The sequence below is a fragment of the Typha angustifolia genome, chromosome 10 (genome assembly GCF_048772165.1).
Source record: "Typha angustifolia cultivar Huaian chromosome 10, ASM4877216v1, whole genome shotgun sequence".
Classification (NCBI taxonomy): domain Eukaryota; kingdom Viridiplantae; phylum Streptophyta; class Magnoliopsida; order Poales; family Typhaceae; genus Typha; species Typha angustifolia.
The window spans coordinates 10476001-10500382 of NC_133248.1; the positions used below are offsets into that span (position 1 = coordinate 10476001).

General features: G+C 37.2%; 5 protein-coding genes across 7 annotated transcripts; 2 read left to right on the forward strand and 3 right to left on the reverse strand.

The window, feature by feature from the left end:
• Positions 1–1252: 1252 nt before the first annotated feature.
• On the forward strand, positions 1253–2737 carry LOC140769322 (salt stress root protein RS1-like). 2 transcript variants are annotated; one of them, XM_073109992.1, is made up of 5 exons: positions 1253–1382; positions 1478–1658; positions 1786–1875; positions 1980–2064; positions 2181–2737. In XM_073109992.1, exons 2-5 carry the CDS (start codon positions 1545–1547, stop codon positions 2492–2494), a joined length of 603 nt encoding a protein of 200 aa, XP_072966093.1. In that variant the 5' UTR covers positions 1253–1382; positions 1478–1544; the 3' UTR covers positions 2495–2737. The 2 variants fall into 2 exon arrangements, with proteins under 2 accessions (XP_072966093.1, XP_072966092.1); XM_073109991.1 differs by having other exon boundaries at positions 1322–1658.
• A 5665-nt stretch (positions 2738–8402) lies between these two features.
• LOC140768593 (large ribosomal subunit protein eL27x-like) lies at positions 8403–9034 on the reverse strand. Its single transcript, XM_073108927.1, has one exon. It carries the CDS (start codon positions 8967–8969, stop codon positions 8562–8564), a length of 408 nt encoding a protein of 135 aa, XP_072965028.1. The 5' UTR covers positions 8970–9034; the 3' UTR covers positions 8403–8561.
• A 1120-nt stretch (positions 9035–10154) lies between these two features.
• Positions 10155–17416, forward strand: LOC140768698 (ABC transporter E family member 2). Its single transcript, XM_073109073.1, has 12 exons — positions 10155–10443; positions 11309–11394; positions 11492–11589; positions 11759–11876; positions 11963–12052; positions 12803–13107; positions 13191–13386; positions 13468–13653; positions 14569–14838; positions 15173–15418; positions 16600–16741; positions 16926–17416. Exons 1-11 carry the CDS (start codon positions 10341–10343, stop codon positions 16717–16719), a joined length of 1818 nt encoding a protein of 605 aa, XP_072965174.1. The 5' UTR covers positions 10155–10340; the 3' UTR covers positions 16720–16741; positions 16926–17416.
• A 506-nt stretch (positions 17417–17922) lies between these two features.
• LOC140768767 (probable glycosyltransferase At3g07620) lies at positions 17923–21817 on the reverse strand. 2 transcript variants are annotated; one of them, XM_073109162.1, is made up of 5 exons: positions 21742–21817; positions 20698–21511; positions 20478–20608; positions 19311–19659; positions 17923–18913 (listed from the first exon to the last, which is right to left on the reverse strand). In XM_073109162.1, the coding sequence occupies exons 2-5, from the start codon at positions 21478–21480 to the stop codon at positions 18245–18247; spliced, it is 1932 nt and encodes a 643-aa protein (XP_072965263.1). In that variant the 5' UTR covers positions 21481–21511; positions 21742–21817; the 3' UTR covers positions 17923–18244. The 2 variants fall into 2 exon arrangements, with proteins under 2 accessions (XP_072965263.1, XP_072965264.1); XM_073109163.1 differs by having other exon boundaries at positions 21706–21765.
• A 552-nt stretch (positions 21818–22369) lies between these two features.
• LOC140769141 (CASP-like protein 1F1) lies at positions 22370–23819 on the reverse strand. Its single transcript, XM_073109730.1, has 3 exons — positions 23423–23819; positions 23204–23306; positions 22370–22736 (listed from the first exon to the last, which is right to left on the reverse strand). Exons 1-3 carry the CDS (start codon positions 23779–23781, stop codon positions 22515–22517), a joined length of 684 nt encoding a protein of 227 aa, XP_072965831.1. The 5' UTR covers positions 23782–23819; the 3' UTR covers positions 22370–22514.
• Positions 23820–24382: the final 563 nt, after the last annotated feature.

Sequence of the window (24382 nt, forward strand, 5' to 3'; positions counted from 1 at the left end):
TCCACCCAGCTGTGCAGGTTAATCAATCGGTTTAGTAGAACTAAAACCAAAATTAGCTCATAATTAGAGGACCAAAGATAAGGATGAGATGGGCAGTACGAAGCACAGCAAATTAAATATTCTCAGGCGTCTCTGTCTTGGAACATATTTATGACAGCATGCAAAAATTTATTTGGTACATAACGTAGAATAATTATACCAGATGGGTGCAGTAGAGCTTATCAAATCATTATTAAAGAATTAATTAAAGTTCATTAAAAGAGGAAAAAAAAAGGAGGTACAACTGGTAAGTAAATAAACTTGCTTCTCTGGCAGCCAACAAATTTTTTTTTTTTTTTTTTTTTCACAATATTGTGGAGATATCTCCAGCTTGTCCTCTTCATTCCATTAGCATTTATGTGCTTGCACACCTCAGTCAGCTACAGTTCGATTTAAATAAATAATTTCAATTAATAATATATTTTATTTATTTGTGTTGAAAAATATTTTTTTTTCATCCCTGCGATGCCGAACTCTTTGGTATATATATATCAGAAAATACCCTTGTTATTATTATTATTATTATTATTTAATTTGTTGGATAATAGGGATGAGAATATATATATATATTTAATTGTGGAACATGCAGACAAAGGTGGGGGCGTTTTGGGGATAAAATAAGAGAAGCCACCGCGGCCTTGGCTCCCCCGGCCAGCAAAGCCACGTGCTCCGTGCGGCGACCGATACGTTCCTGGGACCCGCCGATTCATCGGGCCGTCGCTGAGGGGGGGATGAAACCCGTTTCCCTCGGGATCTGGTTTCCCATCCCCCCAAGTTCCCCTAACCGCACACGGTATCTCTATCCCCTTCTCATATTACCAACGAGAGATAAAAACACCGGCTGTGGGACCCACTAATGCGGGATTGCCACCCAACCCTGCTCCCATCGCCAGCTGTCGCACCCTCCCGTCCCCGCCACCTGCAACCGTGCCCCTCCCACTCAGCAAAATTACGCCTGGTGCCCTCGTCCCTCCAGAAATGACGAGAACGCCCTTCGCAGCCCCCCTGCGATTACCCAAACAATGAGTGGAGCCCACCGCGTACCGCGATCACAGCCGTCCGTACTCCCATCATGCGTCCCGCCGGCCCTTTTCCAGCTCGCATCGCTGCCCGTCCTCGCTGGCCAAAAGTTGCCTCCACGTACCCACCTCCTCGACTCAAATCATTGGACCAGCCCGTGGCATCCCTCGTAATTAACTCCCAACTCAGAGTCTGTTTTCCCGCAACCCCCTTCTATATCTCCATCCTTGGGCTTACGGAGCTTTATTAGCTCTGTTTACATACCCTCTTCGTCGGCGAATCCCATCCCATATCCAATCCATAGAAGCACGAGAAATCTCCATGTATGTATTCCTTCTCCCCCTAGCTTCTATGATCCAATCCTTGGAAGCACTCTGAGATAGCATATATAACGTTTTATTCTCCTCTTAATTAGCAGTTTATATATATATATATACACACACATACGCGCATATATATATATATATATAGAGTTGGAAATCGAGATGAGTTACTGGAAGTCGAAGGTTCTTCCAAAGATCAAGAAGGTGTTCGACACCGACAAGGATGGCAAGAAGGCCGCCGCTGTCGAATTCTGCAAGTCCTTTGATGGCTGTAAGGTGAGTTAGTTTCTTTGATTAATTATTAGTTTGTGATCTACATATTTTGGCTGGTCATGTAATTTGTTGTTCTTATTCTTCCATGCATCTTTTGGGTATATATATATATATATACACATATATATAGGAGGAGATCACCAAGGAGGTTGAGGGGAAGAAGACTGAGATCACGACCAAAGTGGTAGAAACCTATGAAGCTTCTCCGGCTGAGATCAAGGTCATATATTATTATTATTATATTTTTTTTCTCTCGTACCCCGAGAATATGCATATATATGTACGCTCGTAAGCTAAATAAGTAGTAGTTTTGATCGATTGCAGAGTTTGGTGAAAGACCGCAAAGCGGGTAGAGTCAAGAAATATTCAGTTCAGGTCACTAAATTTATCGAGGACTTGGTAGTTATCGGTACGTACGTAGTTAGACAAACAACTAGTTGTTGTTAATTGTTATATGTGTGAAGCTTTATCATGAGATATTTATTTATATATATCTAAATTTAAAATTGTTAACTATGGTGTTAGAATTCCCGGGAGCCAAGCAAGTCAGCGAGGCGGCGGCCAAGTCGGGCCCGGCCCTCGTCTCCGGTCCGGTCCTCTTCATCTTCGAGAAGGTATCCACCTTCGTCGTCACCGAGGAGCCGAAGCCGGAACCGCCTGCCGAGCCGGCTCCCGCCGAGGAGACCACCAGAGAGGTGGTGGTGGAGGAGAAGAAGGAGGAGATAGAGGAGAAGGTGGAGGAGACCCCGGCTCCCCCTGCCGAACCGGCTCCGGAGCCAGCTCCGGCTGCACCAGCCGCCGAGCCAGCTAAGCCTACCGAGGAGCCGCCCAAGGCCTGAGGGCAACTAAAGGAGTCTCCATGGCTATGTACAAGTACAACACCACCATCACCCCCCTCATCAAAACTATCATCACCATGCAAGTTCATATCATGTCCTATTCTTTCTTTCTCTCTCTCTCTCTCTCTTCCCTTTTACGTTTATTCCTTCTGTATCTATGTTGGGTTTTCTTCTTTGTTTAATTTGCTGTGAAAAAATTTGGGCCAATATGTGATTATTATTACTATTATTATTTGGTTACAAGCACCTGTGCAGTTGTGTGGTTTATCAATTTTTAAGCACATATATGTAGCTCTGATCTTCTTGTCTCTCTAAGTTTACTTTTGTGAGTAGAAGAGTTGTTTGATGATGTGGTGGAGTTGTCCAACACGCAAAGGCTTAGTGAGAGGCTTGATGGTTAAGTTTTGAAGGAGATTTTTTTGTGGATGTTAACTGTTAATGGGGGAGGATTAGTATTTAATTTAATTATTAGGTTTATAGGAAAGAAACAAGTGGCTATAGGGGTGGTGTTATTTGAATGTGGTGGGGTATACGATAGGGAGAGGAGGGTGAGGGATCTGAATCAACTCATGGGACATCACCATCCATCTCACGTACACTCGATCATGATGCTCTAAAGCTTTGTTAGATAAGGATAAAATGTGCTTGCTTCTTGGCAACATCTATCTTTTGTTAATTAACTAAGTCCATATCTGTTCATGGTTAGATATTGTATAATTTAGAGTGGAAACGTTGATGCTTAGCCAATCTAAGATGAAAGTAGTTTTAAAAGTTTATTAATTTGATCATCACAATGGATCTACTCTCTTCAAGGAAGATATCTTGCTATGCTATAAACTTATCAGGTTAATGTTAAGAGAAATACTTAATGACTTTAATTTTGCAAAGGTTTACATGTATAAAAATGAACCATGTGGGACTAAAGTTAGTAGGTGAGGTGACATGCGTCGTATAATTAAATTAAATAAATAGAGTGAAGATTTTTTTCTTTTCTTTTTGAAATAATTAAAGTATATATTCTTGCAATGATCTATGAGATGGACATCACTTTCTCCAACTCATTCACCTCTACCTACTGCCTTAGGACTCATTTAAATGCAGGAGTTGGCCTCTCAAATCCAAACCATCTCAACTCTATTTGGGCTCGTTTGGTTGAGGAACAAAAGGGAAGAATAGGATTGAAATTAAATGTGCACTTATTATGGAATAGAGGGAAATTTTTAGTACAATTTTAATTTGGTGTTTGGTTGTAAAACTAGGGGAATATAAATATAGGGGGAATTTTTTTAATTATTTCCCCTTATTCCAACGATTACAACTAAACACCATTTCACCCTATATTTTTATTCCTCTTTTTTTATTTATTTATTACTTAGATTATGGGAATATTTTAATCATTGGATCTAATTATATCTTCTAATTTTAATCAGTGCTCGTACTTAATAGTATTATTCCTTTCTCATATATTGGTTTTCAGATATGCATACAAGATTTAGAAAGGTTTAATGTAATAATTTAGTTGCTTTTTAAAAGAATTCAAGTGCTTTTCCTAAAGAACTAGGGCAAAAATGATATTTAACTTGCAAAGATAACTTATCCCAACTAATCAACATTACCCTATTAAACTCTCTCAACAAAATAATGACACGGGGGTAGGAGATAAGAATTGAACTTATCCTAGAATAAAGCCCCTTTATCTCATTTCTTTCATCTCAACTATCATGGAATCAAATGGTTTACCCACTATATATTTTTTTTTAAACTCCTTTTATATGGAAAATAATTAATATATGAAAGTAGGTTAACTTCGATGATTTAATTATAGTTGTCAAAGTCTCCCAATAACCAATATGCCTCCTATGAGCATTACACATACCATTTGCCCAAGGTGACATTAAAGTACGCAATGATTGCTTTACACTTGGGGACTCATACTAGATTAATTAAGTCTTTAGCAGGAGGGTTTCTTTGCAGATAATAAATGTGATAAAGATGAGTATAAACAACCCTATTATAAGTGTTCTTTTAAATGATCCTACAACTCATCAACCAGCCTTCTTTGATATATAAATCATCTAAGTTTCACAGTCTACCACTGTCTCAATTGAAAAAAATACTAATAGATTTTAAATCTAAAAATACTCGAACAATATGAGCCGCTTTAATTAACTTGTTTGAAATGTTATGAGTTAGCCTTGTAGATTTAATTTATAGCAATAAATAAATGGCAATATCATCGTCTCCAATTTGTCCACCCTTCTGTTGCGGCGGCAATCAAGATTAAACAAGAGAGAAGGAATAATAGTTGGGATGAAAGCATAGCATATTATCGATATAACAACCAACCACCCTACACATATCAATAGAGTGTAGTAGTTATATTTATATTTATATATAACAAGAAAAATAATAAATAATAGAGCTTCTCTGTATTAATTGTGAATAAAACCTTACCGAGTAACACCCTGAGTTAAATTTAAGTATTTTGATTTGTCTCAAGTTTTCGTTTTGTAATTATATTAATATGGTGGTCGAATTAAAATATGTTTATATCTATCAAACGGTAGAGAATGACTTAATATTTATAAAGGTTGTTATTTGTCATTTTCTCTTATATATAATTTACACTACTAGCTTAAGATTGGCAAGCTACCAGTCTGGAGACATGAGATCATTTTGTGGAAGAATTCACATGCCTTCGAGTTGTTCAAAGTTTTGAGAACAGAAAGTGAATATATATATATATTCTAGATGAATACAAGCAGACCAACATATCTTTTTGCAATCTATTGCGAGGACCCACTTGTTAGAAATAGTAGTAATTTTGGTCCCATGGCATTGTAGGGCTTTGTGGTTGGATAGTTTCATGTCCACTTGAGTAGAAATAGATTCAATAAATATATATTTTTTTTAGTATTTTAAAACCCGAATCGAGACTCGATTAAGTCGCTAATTGGATCCGTTTCGTATCCGCTTTTAAGTTAAGCGCTAGATCCTAAATTTTATTGGTGCTAGATCCAAGTGTTTTAGTGTAGTTTTTCTTCTCACATAATAGAGTACTCTTGATAATCTAAACCTGAATGATAAAGAATATAAATTTCCTTAGATTCAAATTATTAATTCTATATAAAGTGCATATGGTAGAATAGAATTGATGACCTTTGTGTGTCTACAACTACTCTGACCTATATAAATTGGGAGCTTCTGTATTCCTCCTATCAGAGAACCAAAAAGACTGAGGCTGTACAATTAAGAGTTAAAAATTTAATAGTGTCTAACTAAATATCGATACCTATGAAATTTAAACCAGAAAACTCTTATCTTTAATTTAATTGAGGACTATTCCATTGGCCATTTAAGACATAAGAGTTGGTGGAACATTGAGTACTAATATGATAAGCTGGATGACAAGCTTCATGGGGACAGGTAAGGACAGTAACAGTTAAGCCAATGGAATGCGAGGTTTATGCCTACCAGACAAAGGGTCCTCTCATAGCAACTGGTCTTTTGCATGATCAAATGATTAGTTTACGACTAAGCATCAATACCTTAATTATAGACCAAGTATGCCTAAATGTTTTATTACTTGACTTGGGTTGAAAACAGGTCGAATTGAATACAACCGTATCTGATTTCAAATCTGATTTAAGAGACATCTTTATACTCCAGTATGAAATCTCTAACTTAATTGTCTATAGATTTCAATAATTGTATCATATGTCCTTATTGATTCGATAAATAAATATGGATATATCATATATCTATCCATATTCGTTATTGTACCTGACAAATACGATAATTAAATTTACTATCTATTTATTATCCTTTACAAATAAATCGGATAAGAATATACATATAATTTTATCACTAACTGATCTGTTTCCAATCTGTCTTCACTCTCACTTGGACTTCATGAAAATTTAAATTGAAAAGGCAATAATGACTCATGTCATGACAATAGAAAGTAAGGCCAAGGCCCGTTTAGATAGCCCTTTGATGCAAGCAGCTGGGCTAGATTGGATCAAATTGGCAATAATTTTGATCCCAGGTTTGATAAAAAAACCTTATCTGAATCAACCAACAAATACATCAAGTTTAAGGCATCCGATTCATCCTGAGTGTAAAGTAGATCGGATGCCTTGGAAGGTTTATGCATCCTTATGGTCAAATCTGAGCTCTACGAGGACTAAACTACAAACCAAAAGATTTCCACAATATATTTAGTACTCATATCACAAAGAACTCAATAATTTTCAACATATTACTTCCACTAGAAAACACAAGTATGTAACCTATATTCCTAATGACACCAACCAATTCAAAACAATGGTATCTTTCATATGAAATTATGAATCTTATCTTAACTCCTAGTAGTACAAAAATACAAAATGAGATAAATTACAGCAAAGAATAATTTTACCAAATTGGCATAACCATATACCACAAGAAGTTCAATTCATGATGAGAAGCTAATATTAGACTAGCAATAACAGAAGTAGATGAAGGAATTGGCATTACACTATGACTCAAGTAATGATGCTGAACTGTAGATTGAGTTGGTCAATCAAAAAGAAGTATAACACCGGTAAGCACCAAGGTGATGATAGACAGCAGAATAAAGTTGTGTGATGTACTACTCCAAGTGAATATATGATCAATACTAAGGCTTATACAAGCTAACTAGTATTACACTTTTCCACTTGGTTGCTATGAATATATTCTACCACAAACTACTTATGCTAAGAAAGATGTCAGAAATTGTACGTAACATATTTGATACAGTAATAAACATGACCAGAGTGATCTGAAAAAATTCAGCAAAAACATAAACTTGGATTTTTTCTTCAACTAATCCATTCATAAACAGGATCAACTACACCACTCCAACTATACACACTCAATAATAAAGACAAGTTCTCATGCCATGTTGACATGCATTAAGAACAATAGCATAATGGCCCATAGGACATTCTATGCTTCTCATGTTAGTAGGTTACATTCCACATTGAGAATTGCATGGCAAATCACGACGTGCCTCTGTATTAAAGATAAGCTACAACATCCACAGAGATACAATACAATAAATTAGATATGCTTCATATAAAATGTTTAACCCACACAACAGACAAACCTGAGTTCAACTTAATATGGTACTTTTCAATAATGAATTTTCTGATACAGCTCAAGAAAGCTTCAATCGAGACTAGTGGACAACCAATCACCTATCCTATGATGTCAAATAGATACTCCATTAGCACTAAGGCAACATTGAGAACCTTTTCCATCCCCGCTCATCAAAACATACCGCTGGTTCTTACGATTTTCCATCTTATGAAATTTCTCTTTACCACCCTTAAAAATAATCGTTCTGATTCTCAGTTCTCAAGGTACCTAATTGAAGAAAAGATAGCCTGGAGCACACTGACAGCTATACATATCACAAGAACAAGTTACCAAATTTATGTTTAAGTGCCCACTTGCTCCTTAACAGTGATCCATGCTTTATCAAACAATCCTTCAACTATCAGAACTCAATGCAGCTTGAAGTGCTAATGTTGTATTGAAAAGCAAAACTGACTCTTGTTTTCACAAAGGGAAAGGGTTCGAACCTTTTCCTAGGCATGCATGACGGTATTTTCCCCCCTCTGAGGATATCTAGTAACTCACTAGACCGTAAAATATATGTGGTTCATATCAACGATAGAAACCTAAGGTCTCCAGTATCCACTTGTATCCGACTAACGCCAAGAATATAATGAATATTAGACTAAAACCACAGCTTAAATAAATATGCGCGGTAGAATAGAGCAGAATCTCTCTGGACTCTAAAAACAAATCTTGATAATAAAAGTAATGTCATTAACATTCTGCTAATACTATTTCAACATAAGCATGCAACACGAATACATAAAATGAAAATATTTCATCTATTCAAATTCAACAGGAAACTAACTAAATCCATAACAAAATAGATCCGCAAAAGGTTCAGCATGAGATCCATAACAAAACTTCCAATTTAAACTCAAGATAACTCTTAAACTTGTTCCAAATACCTAGAGATAAGTTCTCAAAACCTCAGCTTGGTAAAGAACCACCTGTTCTTCCCGGCCTTGAACCTCTCCTCGAACCTCGCCTTCGCCTCCTTGCAAGCCGCCACCTTCTTGTCGCGAGACTGGAGGGAGTCAATGGTGGCAACCTCCTTGAGGTCGACATCGAGGGCGTAGCGAGTGGGCATAAGGTGGGTGAAATTAACGAGCTTGAGGAAGGCCTTGACGCGGGACTTCTTCGCCGTCTTCTTCGCAGAGTCCTTCCGTATCACCTTCTTCGGGTACTTTGCCACGCCGGCAACGAGGCAGTGCGGGTAGTGTCGGTCGCGGGTGCCCTCCTCGAAGACGCGGACGATGACGGCCTTCCGGCCGGCGAAGCGGCCTTGGAGGAGGAGGACAGCCTTACCTGGCTTGAGAAATTTCACCATGGTTCTTCTCCTGCGGACGACGGCAGCGGCGACGAGGTCGAATGGAAGCGGAGGGAGATGGGAAGGAAACCCTAATGGGAGGTTCTTATAGGGAACGAGGAGTTAGGGTTTTTTCTGAGTAAGTTGAGATTACGAATATACCCTTTTCCTTTCGCTTCACCGGATTTGGGTCAGGCCGAACCAAGTGATTAGTCTTAGTCTCCGATCGTGGTTGGGTCGATTAGTGCACCATCGGTTCAACCAGTCAGTCTTTTCGGATATAAAGGGAAGAAATTTGCATTTATAACGCCTTTTTCACGTATTTTCGATCAATATTTAATAAAACATAATTAGGTGGTCTCTATTGCATATATTATATTTTAGTTCTTATTCGTAGTGCGGTAACTAAATATAAATTTCTATAATCATTAAAAATAAAATATAAGTAAAATTATAAAGCCATATATTTAATTTTCATTTAAGAGATAATTTTTGAAAAATATTATTGACTAATCACAAAGCTTTAATAAACTTATAAGTTAACTACGTTAAAGATGCTGTTAAACTACTCTTATCTAATCTTATCTAATCTAATCTATATCCACCTTCTTATCTTAGAATCCCTTCTCTTTTTGTAGAGTCTGGGTTCTATATCTATGGTGAATGCCCTGCTTTGGAACATAGTTTCTAGTATGTGATTTATGTATAAGAAGACAAAGATAAGAATCTCCCTTATACTTTGGAGTTTAGAATATAAAATATTTTTTAGTACTATAATATTGGTTATAATATTTGATAACTTTAAATTTATTTTAAATAGTTTATTGCAACGAATGATATTTTTGAAATAGCTTAATAATTTTGATGGTAATTATTATATTTTAAAGAATGTAGCGAAAATTATAATATTTTAGAAGTTTTAATTATGTAAACAATCTTCATTTTTTTTAATTGAGAAACGATGAAGTTGGACTTGAACCCGAAAAGTTCATAATATAGGGTGTTTCTTGAAAACTTCTCCAAAAATTTTAATGGCCCGTGGGCCTCTTGCGGATTCCGGCCCATGACTCAAAACTCTAAGCCGGTCCGGTTTTTTTTTTTCTTTCTATTCGCCCATCCGGTTTGAGCCGCGGGGACACGGTAAAACTCCAATTCCACACGGCGTCGTAAAAACGCCACCCCCCCCCTTTTCATATAACCGCCTCCCTCCCTTTGATCACATCTAGGGTTTCATTATATCTAAAAGTAGTGCAAGAGTTCGACTCCTCTAACCCTAGCGGCGCCGAACTCCACCGTAAATTCGCATCCTTTGCTGTTGAAAAGGAGCTCGGATTCCTATCGGCCGTTCCGGGGCTTGGATTGCTCGATCCGATCATCCGGTGAGGGGAAGAGATGGCCGATCGGTTGACTCGTATCGCCATCGTCAGCTCAGATCGCTGCAAGCCCAAGAAGTGCCGCCAGGAGTGCAAGAAGAGTTGCCCCGTCGTTAAAACAGGTTTTGTGATACACTTTTTACGTTGCGGATAAGAGTTTGATATTGATTTCGGAACTGTGTTATGGCTTGCGTTTTATTGTTTGAATTTTAGTTGGCTTTTATTCAAAATATTTTTTTCATTGTTTTTACGATTGAAAGACGACAAGAATGATTGTTGGGTGATAAGATCTATAGGTTTATAGCGATTGCACTCTTGGTAAGGACCGTAGTGCTCATAATTGTTTATGGATCGGGGAAAAACATCCTTTTTTGTATCTTTGATCGATTCCTTTACTCTGGAGGGGATGCTTTACGTGTGAGGTTTTAATTCTCTGATAGATTTTCTATTTTTGGTTGCTTCATTATACTTCTAAATCTAAGAAGATAAGTGACTGGGATGACGAATAAATACACTGATTCCTCGTTTTACACTATAAATAAAGTATTAGTGGCGTATCAGCAGCCCCACTTTAGCATTTATTTTAGAATTTTATTTTGCAAATCAATGACTATGCAATTTAAAGTTACTTTTTCTGGATGTCTAGTATGCTGCATAAATGTTTCCACTTGGAATATTAGATCTTGAAGCAATGAGTTTGTGCATAAAGTGAGGTCTTCTGAATCGTGTATTATGAAAGCAGAAATGGTCCACCTGAAATATTTATATTTTCTTGTTCACCCTGTTCAAATTACATCATACATGGGAATTACATATTGTCATTTTTCCGTAATATGTGTTTGGTTACTTTTCTAAAGTGAACGAGGCCTTATAGTTTATAATGCAGTAGACACTTTGAAAAGGGCTGTTCATGTTGTCCAAGGTAGATTCACTATGTACAATATTTTTTATGAAACTCAAGTGGGTTTTATTTGATTCTTCTATCAGGAAAGCTTTGTATAGAAGTCACTTCGGCCTCAAAAATTGCTTTCATTTCTGAGGAGCTATGTATTGGATGTGGTATTTGTGTGAAGGTTTGTTCTTGATTTTTTATGGCTTTTGTTTAATGAAGTCTCCGGGCATTTTTGATGTGCAAGATAAATTTGCTTACCATATTTACCCTTGGTGCAGAAATGCCCTTTTGAGGCTATTTCCATTATCAATTTACCAAAGGACCTGGAGAAGGATACAACCCATCGTTATGGACCAAATACCTTTAAGTTACACAGGTATCCAGAAAACTTAATCCCTTAATTGAAGCTGATTTTTATTTCCTCAATTTACGAAATACAACCATTGTTTTTAATTTCTTTCTCTTTTCCTTTGTCTATTATTTCTTCAACATTTACTTTTACTTTTGCTGTTATTGTTTTACATATTGCTAAAATATTCATCCAGGTTGCCAGTTCCAAGACCTGGTCAAGTTCTCGGGCTTGTTGGGACAAATGGTATTGGGAAATCAACTGCTCTTAAAGTGTTGGCTGGGAAATTGAAACCCAACTTGGGTCGATACAATGTAAGGATTTATTGAATCCTTTCTTTCTATTTATTTCCTTGACTTTTTGCACATATGCTTATCTTTCACATTTTGCGCTTCTACAGAATCCTCCAGACTGGCAGGAAATTTTGACATATTTTCGTGGATCTGAGCTTCAGAATTATTTTACACGTATATTGGAGGACAACCTGAAGGTCTTTCACTTCCTAACTTATTTTCAAGATAGTTGCTGGCAATTTGTCAAATTTCACAATTTTTAGTAGCCTTTTAACTTCTTAATGTGATAATTAGTTTTTGCAGTACTGTATTCACTTGTAAACTATTGTGTTTCTATAACTTTACCCCAACTACTGAAGAAATTGTTTCTACATCAGTTGTTGGGGTAAGTCTCTGTACATATTGTCCTCTCTAGAGCCCATATTGGCTAGACGTTTGTGAACTCGATATCTTTTGACTATAAACTAGACATTTATGACACAGCTTATGCAACTGTCCTCTTTGGAGTAGAAAGTGCCTATCATTCAATAAGTTTGAAAGACTGCTAGTGAAATACACACTTTTGAATGCAATGCTGAATCATCAGGCTGCTTTAAGTGGAGTCCTAGTAATTCCCATAATTGTCCTTATTGTGAAGCTATTTAGGCATATTCATGATAGTAAACTTCACATCCTAATTCAAACCATAATAACAGGACATTCTCTATTTGTTTATTTTATTTATTTTAACTCAGTAACTGCAGAATCAATAGTTGCATCGGTATTTTTGCTGGTGCAACCACTTACCCTCATATCGGCATTTATCTATCAACTCTTGCTATCTCTTGTTTTACAATCAATTGTCAGTATTACTACTTTGTCTCTTCATTTCGTTTGATAGAGTAGATCTTGCCATATATTCTCTCTTCCTTTCTAACCTTACACAAACAAGTTTGCACATATTACAGGCTATCATCAAACCGCAATATGTAGATCACATTCCAAAAGCTGTTCAAGGGAATGTTGGGCAGGTGCTTGATCAGAAAGATGAGAGAGATGTAAAGGCTGAACTATGTGTTGATCTTGAGTTGAACCAGGTTATTGACCGGAATGTGGGAGATTTATCTGGTGGAGAGCTGCAAAGATTTGCAATTGCTGTGGTTGCGGTTCAAAATGCAGAAATTTATATGTTCGATGAGCCATCAAGTTATCTTGATGTGAAACAGAGGCTTAAAGCTGCACAAGTTGTTCGGTCCTTGCTCAGACCAAACAGGTTTAGGAAATTCTCATGTTATACATTTGAGAAATGATTCCTTCATGAAGCATATATCTAATTACCGTTTTCTTTTTCTTCAGCTATGTGATTGTTGTGGAGCATGACCTCAGTGTCCTGGATTATTTGTCAGATTTCATTTGTTGCTTATATGGGAAACCAGGGGCTTATGGAGTTGTTACCCTACCGTTTTCTGTCCGAGAAGGAATAAACATTTTCTTGGCTGGTTTTGTCCCAACAGAAAACCTACGGTTTCGAGATGAATCACTAACATTTAAGGTAACAATATCACAGTGCAGTCATATAGATTCTTAATAACAGATTTCTGATACTTGTTTTCCATATTCTTGTTTTTCCCAGGTTGCTGAGACTCCTCAAGAAAGTGCTGAGGAGATCCAAACATACCAACGATACAAATATCCTACAATGAGTAAAACGCAGGGCAACTTCAAGCTTTCTGTAATTGAGGGTGAATTTACTGATTCTCAGATCATTGTTATGCTTGGTGAGAATGGCACTGGGAAGACAACATTCATTCGGATGTTGGTATGAAACTCTTATCCATTTCTGTGATCTACATCTTTGATACTGCTACTTCAGGTTACCTTTGGTAGATGTAGTTGCCAACTTGTGAGTATCTGCCAATTCTGCAAATATTTAAATGAGCCTGCTATTGCTGGCAATGAAATTTGGTTAGCATTGGAAACATTAGGATATTTATTACACTGGGTGTGGGAAGTTAAATGCTTTTACCCAGGGTATGCTATGTAACTGTGTCATGTGATAATATTGTGGTCATTATTGCTGCATCTGATTGATGTCATCTCAGTAGTACTTACTCATAAAATAGTTGATTCATTGACTTCTAGTGTCTCTTAAGTGCTGATCACTGTCAATTATCAGCAAAGCAAAGACATATTACTTTCCAAAAGAGAATTGGTTGGGAATTGAGATGATTGTTATCTTGCATGTGAGAGACCATAGTTAGACTATTCTTGTAGCAGCAGTGAACTGAATGGTCATGTTATGACTGAAAAAGGTAAGATAGAAACTGGAAGTGGATATAAATTCCCATTGTGTTCTAGTGAAGTTGTTTTGCTTTTTCAAAGTGTGGGTGTAGTATGCTGGCATCACGAAACCTAAGTATATGGTTATTCTCAGTGCACAAGAGTTGATGTGTTTGTAGTTTGTACATGCGTGGTTGGTGACAGAACATGGAATATGTTATTTTTTACATGACCTGTTAGTATCTACTATCTAGCATTCTCTGATTTTCTAATGTTATTTTATACTCTTCCATTTTGGTGTCTATCGGCATACATATGTTGTGTTACTATTTTTTAGTCTTGTGAAGAAGTTAACACCATGTGCAATGAACATGTAACTTGTAATAAATTTCAGTCAGTTGATTTTTAACCTCTTGCGCTGTTGGCTTACCTTTTTCGGCAATGAATTCTGCAGGCTGGTTTATTGAAGCCCGATGTGGTCGAAGATGGGGACATTGAGATACCTGAATTTAATGTTTCATACAAGCCTCAGAAGATCAGTCCTAAATTTCAGTCTACTGTGAGACACTTGCTGCATCAAAAAATACGAGATTCATATATGCATCCTCAATTCACATCTGATGTGATGAAACCACTCCAAATTGAGCAACTTATGGACCAGGAAGTTGTAAATCTCTCTGGTGGAGAGCTCCAAAGAGTAGCATTGTGTCTATGTCTCGGAAAGGTCTGTATTATGATTTGTAGCATCTGATATCCTGGTTTCAAAAGTTCTATTTTTCTTGCTTTATTCATTTACTCCAGAAGCATGTGCATTATATTCTAGGTTTAGAAATGAAAATTGATGGTAAAATATCAAAAGAATCTGTGACTATAAAGTTAAGTAATGCTTCTCAAGTATAAAAATAGTAGAGTTTATTTTTGAAAAGGAAAGGCTATATCTGTTAGTAATGAGTGTGCATATTAAATTTCTAAAAGGATACCTAATTATTGCGACATATCCATTGCATTTATTTGTTTCTGCAGTTTACTCATCATCTTGACTGGTACAATTTGTGCAGCCTGCTGATATTTATCTGATAGATGAACCAAGTGCCTATCTTGATTCAGAGCAGCGAATTGTTGCTTCAAAGGTTATAAAAAGATTTATTCTTCACGCAAAGAAAACAGCTTTTGTTGTTGAGCATGATTTCATCATGGCAACTTATCTTGCTGATAAAGTTATCGTCTATGAGGGGAAACCTTCTATTGATTGTATTGCTAATGCACCACAGTCTTTGGTATCTGGGATGAACCGCTTTCTGTCGGTAAGTGGCAATCACTGTAGTTGAATATATCTATATATATGTTTATTGCATAATTAATGAATGTTGCACTTGAATTTACAACTTCATTCTAGTTCCTTTTCCCTTTTACAACTCAGTTTTTGAAATTATGGTGCAACTAACTCATGAGGGCATATTTAGTAATACAAATCCTGTGTTCTGGATACAAAAATTTCCTCTTTGTGCATTCCACAAGCTGTCTTTCATTGTTTTGTCTTTTCCCCCAGTTTGTAAAATGCAGAAGGGAAATAATTCCTCTAGTCATTATATGAATTAAAGCAATTAGCAAGTTAGGTATACCAAAACACAGTTTTGAATTTTTTCATAACGACCTTTCTGCCTTATCTAGGTACGGTGATCTGGAGGAGTATTTTGTCAACTAGTGAAATTTCACAAAGCCCCAAAATTTCGTCATCTTTTTTTCTATGCAGATCTGCTTAGGGAGGGACTATAATTTTAGAGAAGTCTTAACATATTCCTAGTCATCGATTGTTCTTCAAGTCTGCAAACAGCTAATCCCCTGACTGCACCTTGAAACTGCAAAAAGCTAAACGTGATGTTTTTAGTCTAACCCATATGTAAGCATATGTAATTCTGTATAATGTGTACATATGTGTGCATGCATATATGTTTTTAACATATATGATTTTTGGACATCTTTAAGTTCTTTTGAGAATTTAGATGCAAGTATATATTCTTTTATCGATGTTTGACGATATGCCCAAGGGACTCTTATATGACAGCCACCAGATGGTAATCAGGATAAGCTATAAGCATTAGTCTTTGAAATTGCAAATGCATCTCTAGGTATACAATGCAAGTATTTTTACGTTAAAAATGATAATCCTTTTGATACTATGTATATTTATCCATATATATCATATCTTTTTAATCAATATTAAAGTTGCATCTATGCCTGCAAGTTTCTTGTTTTCTTTCCTATGTTAAGGATGAATATATCAATGTTGAGTAATGACTGGAGTCGGTTACAATACTAGATCTTTATATTTACAAAACTAGAAGTGCTCCTCCTATTGTATTCTTGAATCTGGAGAGCAGTTGTTATGATTAATTAAATCTGTACTCTTGTGGTTTGACTGTACAACTTTTGATTATTCTTAAATTTATGTGGTCAATCTGATGTAGAATTTACTTGGTTGCAGCATCTTGATATTACTTTTAGACGAGATCCGACTAACTACAGGCCCCGGATAAACAAGTTGGACTCCACGAAAGATAGGGAACAAAAATCTGCAGGATCTTATTACTACCTCGATGATTGATGTAAAAGAAATTTATACTCAGGTTTTACTAAACACCCCTAAGCGCTTATGATCTTAAGCTCTCGCATATGCACATACCTTCAAATTTGTATGTGCTTGTTTGGATGGGTGTGTTGGTGGGTGCATATGTGGCTCATGTTTTCAATCACGACAATATTTATATTTCTATGCATTTGTCATCTTACTTTCTGTTATGACCTTCACAGGATTATTCCGTCATGCCTTCTCCATTGGTGAAGACAATGGCCTGGGGGACTGCCACTATAAATTAAAATTGTCTCCCACAATTGGAAGAGGTTACGTGGTTGATGGTTTTCTTTTTGCCTTCATCTTTGCTGTTTGATATGTATTGTCTGAGCAGCTGAGTCAGGATCGTTGTTTCTCGACAGTTGAGTTATGAGCTGCAGCTGCTTATTGGTTGCAATCCCTCTATTTGACCATGTGTGCTCGGCATGGCATCGGCTTGAAACTCTCCTTGCAGATTGAGCATACATTTTATCTGCACAATATTAGTCTGGAGTCTGAAAGATATAATACTTTTTTCTATAAGACATTCTTAGATTAACGGGCCTTCTCATCTCTTCTTGTGGTTTTGACTGTTTCACACGATGATCACATCTTTGAACTACTTTAACGGAGTTGTAATGAACCGGTTTTCTTATGGATTATTTATAACGTTATTTTCCTCGGTTCTACCTGTTTTGTGGCTTGCCTACTGGCTATTTTCCTCATTTTAAAGCAGACTGCCTTGTTACCGTTTACTGGGGCCTCAAGTGGGAATTGGATGGGCCTTGTTTTGGGTTTGCCTCGGGGGCACCAGTCTGAAGCTTGATTAACTCTGTACTTTAACGTCTTGTACAATGAGATCTTGCATATGGTTGATCTCTTTGTTCTTGATCATATCATTTTTTTTTTAAAAAAAAAAATTAATTGATCATGAGCTACTAGATTAATTATAGGTTAGACATAGGGGCTAATCTTTTTAGATATATAATAAGTTGGAACGTAACCTTTTAGAAAACGGGTTATAAATACACTAAACTATGAATCATAATAGATTAAAGCTGGCGCTTTGCGCTTCCTGATCTTCTGTCGTCGGTGGGTAATAGTAATGCAAATCAAATGCATTCGTTAAATGAAAATAATTACGGACGATATTCGTATATAGTGTTTTTTAATCTTCGTAGTAATAAGATTCTCTTTTCACGTGTTTAAGCAATTAATTATACAAACCATGTTAACCATCTAACTTCCTACTCTTTTAAAACCATGGTAATCTTGTAATAACTGTATACGTATTTAACCTCCCAAGTGAAATAGATACAAGTTTGATACCTTGTGTTAGTTGTAGTGAGATCTCAATCTGGATTAATGTGCACTGCATATTAGGCCATCATCAAAGATCATGATGAAATTTATGCCTGGAATAAACTGCTGACTGCCAAAGTTCGTTCGCCACGTTTAGGACAATTCGGCACAATTCTGCAACGTCATTTTGCAACCTTCTCAAGAGCAAATTCATCCTTCATCTGGTTCTCATATTAAACACTCTATTGAACCAGATTGAGTGGAGGATCATATGAAACGCATCATATTTCACTGGCTTGTTGTGCCAAAGGAAGTGCTGTTGCACCTTCCTGACCCCCATCTGCAGCAACAAATACTTCTCTCTCGGAATAGATACAAGTATTTCCTTCAGTCTAGGCACATCCTTCTCTGGAATGATCACCGAGAAGGCTTCCCAGTTCAATACCTCGAAGAAAGGAGGCACATAGTTATCTGAGATTATCACAGGTACGCACTCGTAGAAAAAGGACTCGACTATGCGTGGACTGTTAACTTCGTAGCCCCTGGGACATATGCAGAACTTGCTGGTCTGCATGTGCTGGATGTACGTCAACTTGCTGGTCATATCTCGCGGCATAGGGCCATATATCTTCATGTCAGGGTCTTTGTTCTCCCAATATTGCAGCAAGATCGGACGGAGGCTACCATGCATATTTCCAGCATAGAAGGCAAGAATAGGCCTTTTATCAGCAGGCTGTCCCCCAAGATTTATTAGAGGGTTCTGACCAGAGTGCACGTAAGTTTCTGGGAGAGAGACATCTTTGCCAAGTCCGAAGCCATTACGGACATCAGCATTGCATAGGGCCCGAATTGAATTTTTCATGGTATTCCTTGTTTCGTATGGTGCCTGTAACAAGTATATTCAGTTTCAGGATCTTAGTATTGTCTAAGGACACAGTATTTCCTAGACATTCTTCCAAACTACATGATGGAAGTTAGGCTTAGCTAACTGGTGATGAGTACATGCAAAGAGTATGTTCACATATATTATAGGACCTAACTAGAGAGATTTTAGTTAGATGCACTATCTAGATTTTTTGGTTGAGCATTATGTATACTGAGATATCTGAAGCCAATAAAATGTCCCTCGTCAATATGCACTTTGTGTGTTAAACATATGTCCTTAGCATGCTGCAGCAAGAAAAGGAATCTTAAAAATCTTCAGTTATGTGAAATCTAGATACATGCATACATCATCTTATATTTACTACTTACTAATCTAGCATAAAGCTTGAAAGACATACCCAGTCATGGCAAGCAGCAAGAAAATGGTCAGCTCCACCTGTTCGGTTCCAGAATGGATATTTTGCTGCAATAATGTCGATATAATTCTTCAAGTACTGCTCTAAGATTTTCTTATTACGGGATTTGGCAGCGTACAAGACATACTGCAACATGCGTGAACTAAAAGGCATGTAAAACATGTGGGCCTTTCTGGGATCCCTCACCACAAAGTGGCTGTTGGTCTCTATCAGCTTCATGAACCATCCTTCAGAGGCATATATGCCCTTCAGCAATGGCTGGTGAAATATGGGTTTCTGTCCTTCCTTGTAGACATAGACCTTAAGTATTTGTTCCATCAATTCGTAGCTCCTACAGCACCAGAATTCTTAACATTAAGAATTTCTATCAGCAAGATGGAGGAGGGCAACTATGTACAATTTGAAAGAGCCAGTTCATAACTCAAAAGTAATAAAGAAAATGATAAGTGTCATGTAGGACTAGGTTATGGGTTTACCTCCTCAAATTGTATGACTGCTTTCCACATTGCACATTACATTATTATCCATTAATCTTAATATGCATGCTAGAGATAATATTGGAAGAAAAGGTAGTATATGTCTGCATAACAATTCTTATAGCAAGAGGCATGAGAATAATTCATAAGACAAGAAAGCACTTCCACGGGAAAATTATTAACAATATTTGTCCTTGAAAGGTCATGTACTCATTATTTCATACATCTGTACATCTGTACATCAAGTATTTGCTATTAACAGATTGTTGCCACATTAAGTAATCCTCTGATTAGTTGGACTTATTCACCTGAGTCATCATAGTACATTCTAATGTTTGTCTAGAAACTTTTGTCTTTGTAAATGTAATAACCAATGCCTTTTTTCTGCTAATAAGTTTCTTTAGTCTCACTCTTTATACTGCTCTCCATGTGAGGTGCAAATAATGTAGCTAAAGTTTTGGATAAGAGTAAACTTAGAAATAGTTCATGATTACCTTTCCGTAAATTTGTGCTATGGATTGATATTTTCTGCAAGACTGCAAATGAGTTTAATTGATCAATTATGTTACGGAATGGAGCATCAAGAAATTATCATCATCTTATAGCCATCTATGACTAACTACCTACTTACAAATGAGCAGGATAATTGAAACATCACTGCAAAATCATTGACCTTTTAAACATGGATATATTCCGAAAAGCATGCACATATAGCTCGTGATCGTCTGTTACAGTAGGAGCATTCTCAATCTGTGCCTTTGCTGCTAATATCTGCTGATCTTGTGCTGAAGACCATCGAGGCGGCTGCATTTGCAAGAAGATGTCAACAACCAATAGAATATACTCCAGTAAGTAAAGTGCTGACAAACAACCCTTAAAATTTACGCACATACAGTAGAGCGATAGGCAACTCGAGTCCTAAACAGGAGCCGGTCCATTTCCGTCAGGTATATTGGAGGCAACAGCTGCTTCTTCTTCTTTTTCCTCATCCCTAATTTAGTAGCCAAATTGGCTGGACTGGACAGAAAGGGCCTCAGTGCATCACTCTTTGGCAGTTCATTTATTTCTTGCATGTAATTATTAAGTACCACTGGTTGTTCTCCTGATGAGGGAGCAGCGGGTGCCATCATCAGGGTAGGATTACTTGAATTTGCTCCAGACCTCCCTCGAGTTGACGCAAGCGGAGAGGAAATAGATTCAATTAGTGGGCTTCTCATTTTCTCGTATTTGACGGCGGAATTTGGTTCACTAGCACCTTCAGATACCAATGAAGAAACATTTGAAGTAAAATTAACTAAATCTCTGGCCTTGAATGGAGAAGCAACATAGTTTGGTTTTGCAACTCTTTCATATTCAACTGGAAGTTCGTTATCGACGGCTTCATCCTCGCTGAGGACTACATCACCATCATTCTTGGATCCTCCATTCGTAACCTTTATCCCCTCAAAATTTGATTCCTCACTAGGGTTTCCTGAATCACTCAACCGGGAAAACGTTCCAACCATCATCGAAGAAGTAGCTTTAGCAGGGGCCTTGGAAGCAGGAAAGAAGGGCGGCAAAACAATCCTAGAAGGAAGTGCAATGGTCTGAAGCACCAAAATTAGGAAGGCTATCATCCCCATCACCAGAACAAGCCTCTTGGCCATAGCTAGTAATGGTTTTTGCAACCCAATCATACTAAAATTACCAAATCCAATCAATTTCAACCTGATTCACCACAACAACAAAAAGGATGAGGAAAGGAATGCAGCTAACCAAGAAACAGCAGGGCGAGCAAGCATGAACAAAGCAACCATTCACATTTTTATCACCAAGAGATTTGAGAACAATGGAAGTCAACCAAATGCAATTTAGAGAGCATCATACACTGATGTAGAGAACCAAGCAAGGACTACATGTACCATAAATTTGTTCATTTCCTGAACCTTTCTTTGTACCTTCTTACGACTTTTGGAGATTTTGGGCGTATCTGGTTGAGTGCGCTCACACTCCTCGCCGGATTGAAGATTTTAATCCGACTCCCTTCACGAGAGCATTCGACTACATGAAAATGAAATGACACGTGGTGTGGACCAGGATGATGCTGAGAAAAGTTTTCCGTTTCTGGCAAGTTGTGGGTAAACTAAGCCCGAGCTAATTTTTATAATAGGAATGCTGGATGCACCCGCGCAAAGGCACCCAGTACAGAACTCGCGCCCCCCATGGTGACAAGTGTCCGGTTCTCTTCTGTGGAATGAGCGAACCAGCGTGTGACTCATGTAACTTATTATCTTTAATATGCTCTGAGGTTAAAAATATCTAAAATGAGGTAGCTCTTTATTTTGGTTTAATTTAATCGAGCTCTCAAATGATATATATATATATATATATATATATATAATTTAAGTGGATTGAAAATGTAAATTTTCTTGAGATAATAAATTGACGATATTTTATATTTAAATTGGCAGAAAGACCTTGCAGGATTTATTTTGAGAAATGAGAAAAACCTATAGCAGGATTAGGCATAAAGGAAGAAAGAGAGAGAGAGAAGAATATCAAATAAATAACACTAGGTAACAACCAAAATTAATCCAGCATCCAAGCCAAAATACTAATCAGGATAACCTATTCTTGCACCTAGTTTGAGCAAGAGGCTAATCCAACTTGCCATTAGAAAGCTCACCACCTATATTGATCGATATGAGTGGTAATATACTTCAGGAGCTCACTAATTATTCTTCTTGGGCTTCTGAAGAGTTGTCATAGCACACACCAAGTAGAAGAGCAGGAAGCCAACATAAGAACAGATGAAGGAGATGCCAACTTTGTTGCAGTACTTGTCAAAGTAATTGCACACTTGAAACCACCCTGTGTGACTGTTGCCATACTTCCCCACGTATCCTATCGCACTTGCAGAAGCAGCTGCAGCCATCACTAGTCCCATAGCTAACTGCAAGAAAACAAAACGGAATATATGAATCATATTTAAAGCTACCTGACTCTTGTCCTTCTTATATATATATAGACTTTGCGAGTTAAGCTTTATGATCCTAGTAAGAATTCATTTGTTTTCCGTATTACTTTTCTTGATGGATTTGATCTATATACAGGGGGTAGAGATTTAGTATAAAGATTGCCCTTCTATGTTAATTTGGGCACATTGTTGAATGTGTACTAATGCATCAATTACATGCATAAAATGGTTCCAATCATGCATTAAATCAAATACGTGAGATGTATTGGAATAGAGCGGGCATGATCAAAATAGATGGTAAGCCTGCATCGAAATCCCAACCTCATATGAGAGCACTTGGCCTAAAGAGATGCTAAGTAATCCTTAGGAACTCAAAAGATAATATGCTTTAATACTAAACATGATTGAAAAACAAGAGAAAGAGAACGGCAATAAATAATTACCATATCCATCAAGTGAACGAAGCAACTACTTCCGATCTGCCACATCAAAAACGATGACAACAACGAGTACCCGCAGGCGATCGCATTCCCTAACAAGAAAAACCTGCAAGCAAGCATTAGAATCATGTCAACCGGCGAACGACGTCCAAATCCCTCAATTAGTCCTCAACCTTTTGTTTCTATGAAAGAAGAAGATAAATATTAGTTGTATACGATTACTTGAAGGCCGGCGATGATTTGTAATCTGCGTGCATGGAGAAGCTGCCGAGGACGGCGGTGTCCTCGCTGAGAAGCATTATGAGTGTGGCGGCGAGCGTCGCGAAAGAAGCGAGTGATCTCACAAGAACTTGCGTTGTTCTTGGCGAGACTTGGAGCACCACTAGCGGCCGTGCTGCTGTCGTCATCGTAGGTGTCGTCGTTGGTGGCGGTGGCGGCGGCGACGATGGTTTTTCTGTCATTGTTGGTGGTGGTGGTTGGAGGGACGACGGTGGTGTTGATGATGATGGTATCGACGTCGTTGTTGGTTGATGTGGTGATGGTGGCTTGGATTGCTCGTCTATGGTGGCTGAGCTCTCCATTGGGAAACCTAAACCAAAATAGAAGGAAAGTTGCAGATGGAAACGGTAGCAGTAGTGAGAGAGAGATGAGTTCAACGTGAGATATATCTCTATATTGAGATTATACTCTTTAACTGATTCAGTTAAGATTATTTTTTTGTAATGATCATCAGCCGTATAAGTTAAAACAAAGGATAGTCATCTGTATATAAATTTGACGATTAGGCTTAATACTTTTAAGAACAGATAGCAATGAATCCAAGCCATAATATAAAACACTCAAATAAAAATATTCACAAATATTAATTCCAATGTCAATGGAAGAAAAAACTCATAATCTTTGTCATGTATTGGTAGGACCCAACCAGAAAATTACCGTGATTGCTTTAACTAAAATATCTTAATCTTTTGAGAAAGACTCTAATGAGTATTATTCCTTCTACATTTATTGTTAATTTTGTTATTTACATTGTATCGTGTAATGAGAATTTGACAATAATAATTTTGACAACAATAAATTAAAATGATTTTATAACCATGAATGTGTAATATATGATCTACAAGGCAACATCACAGATACATAGTTACATTGCAAACGTGAATCAGCTTATCCATTCGATCT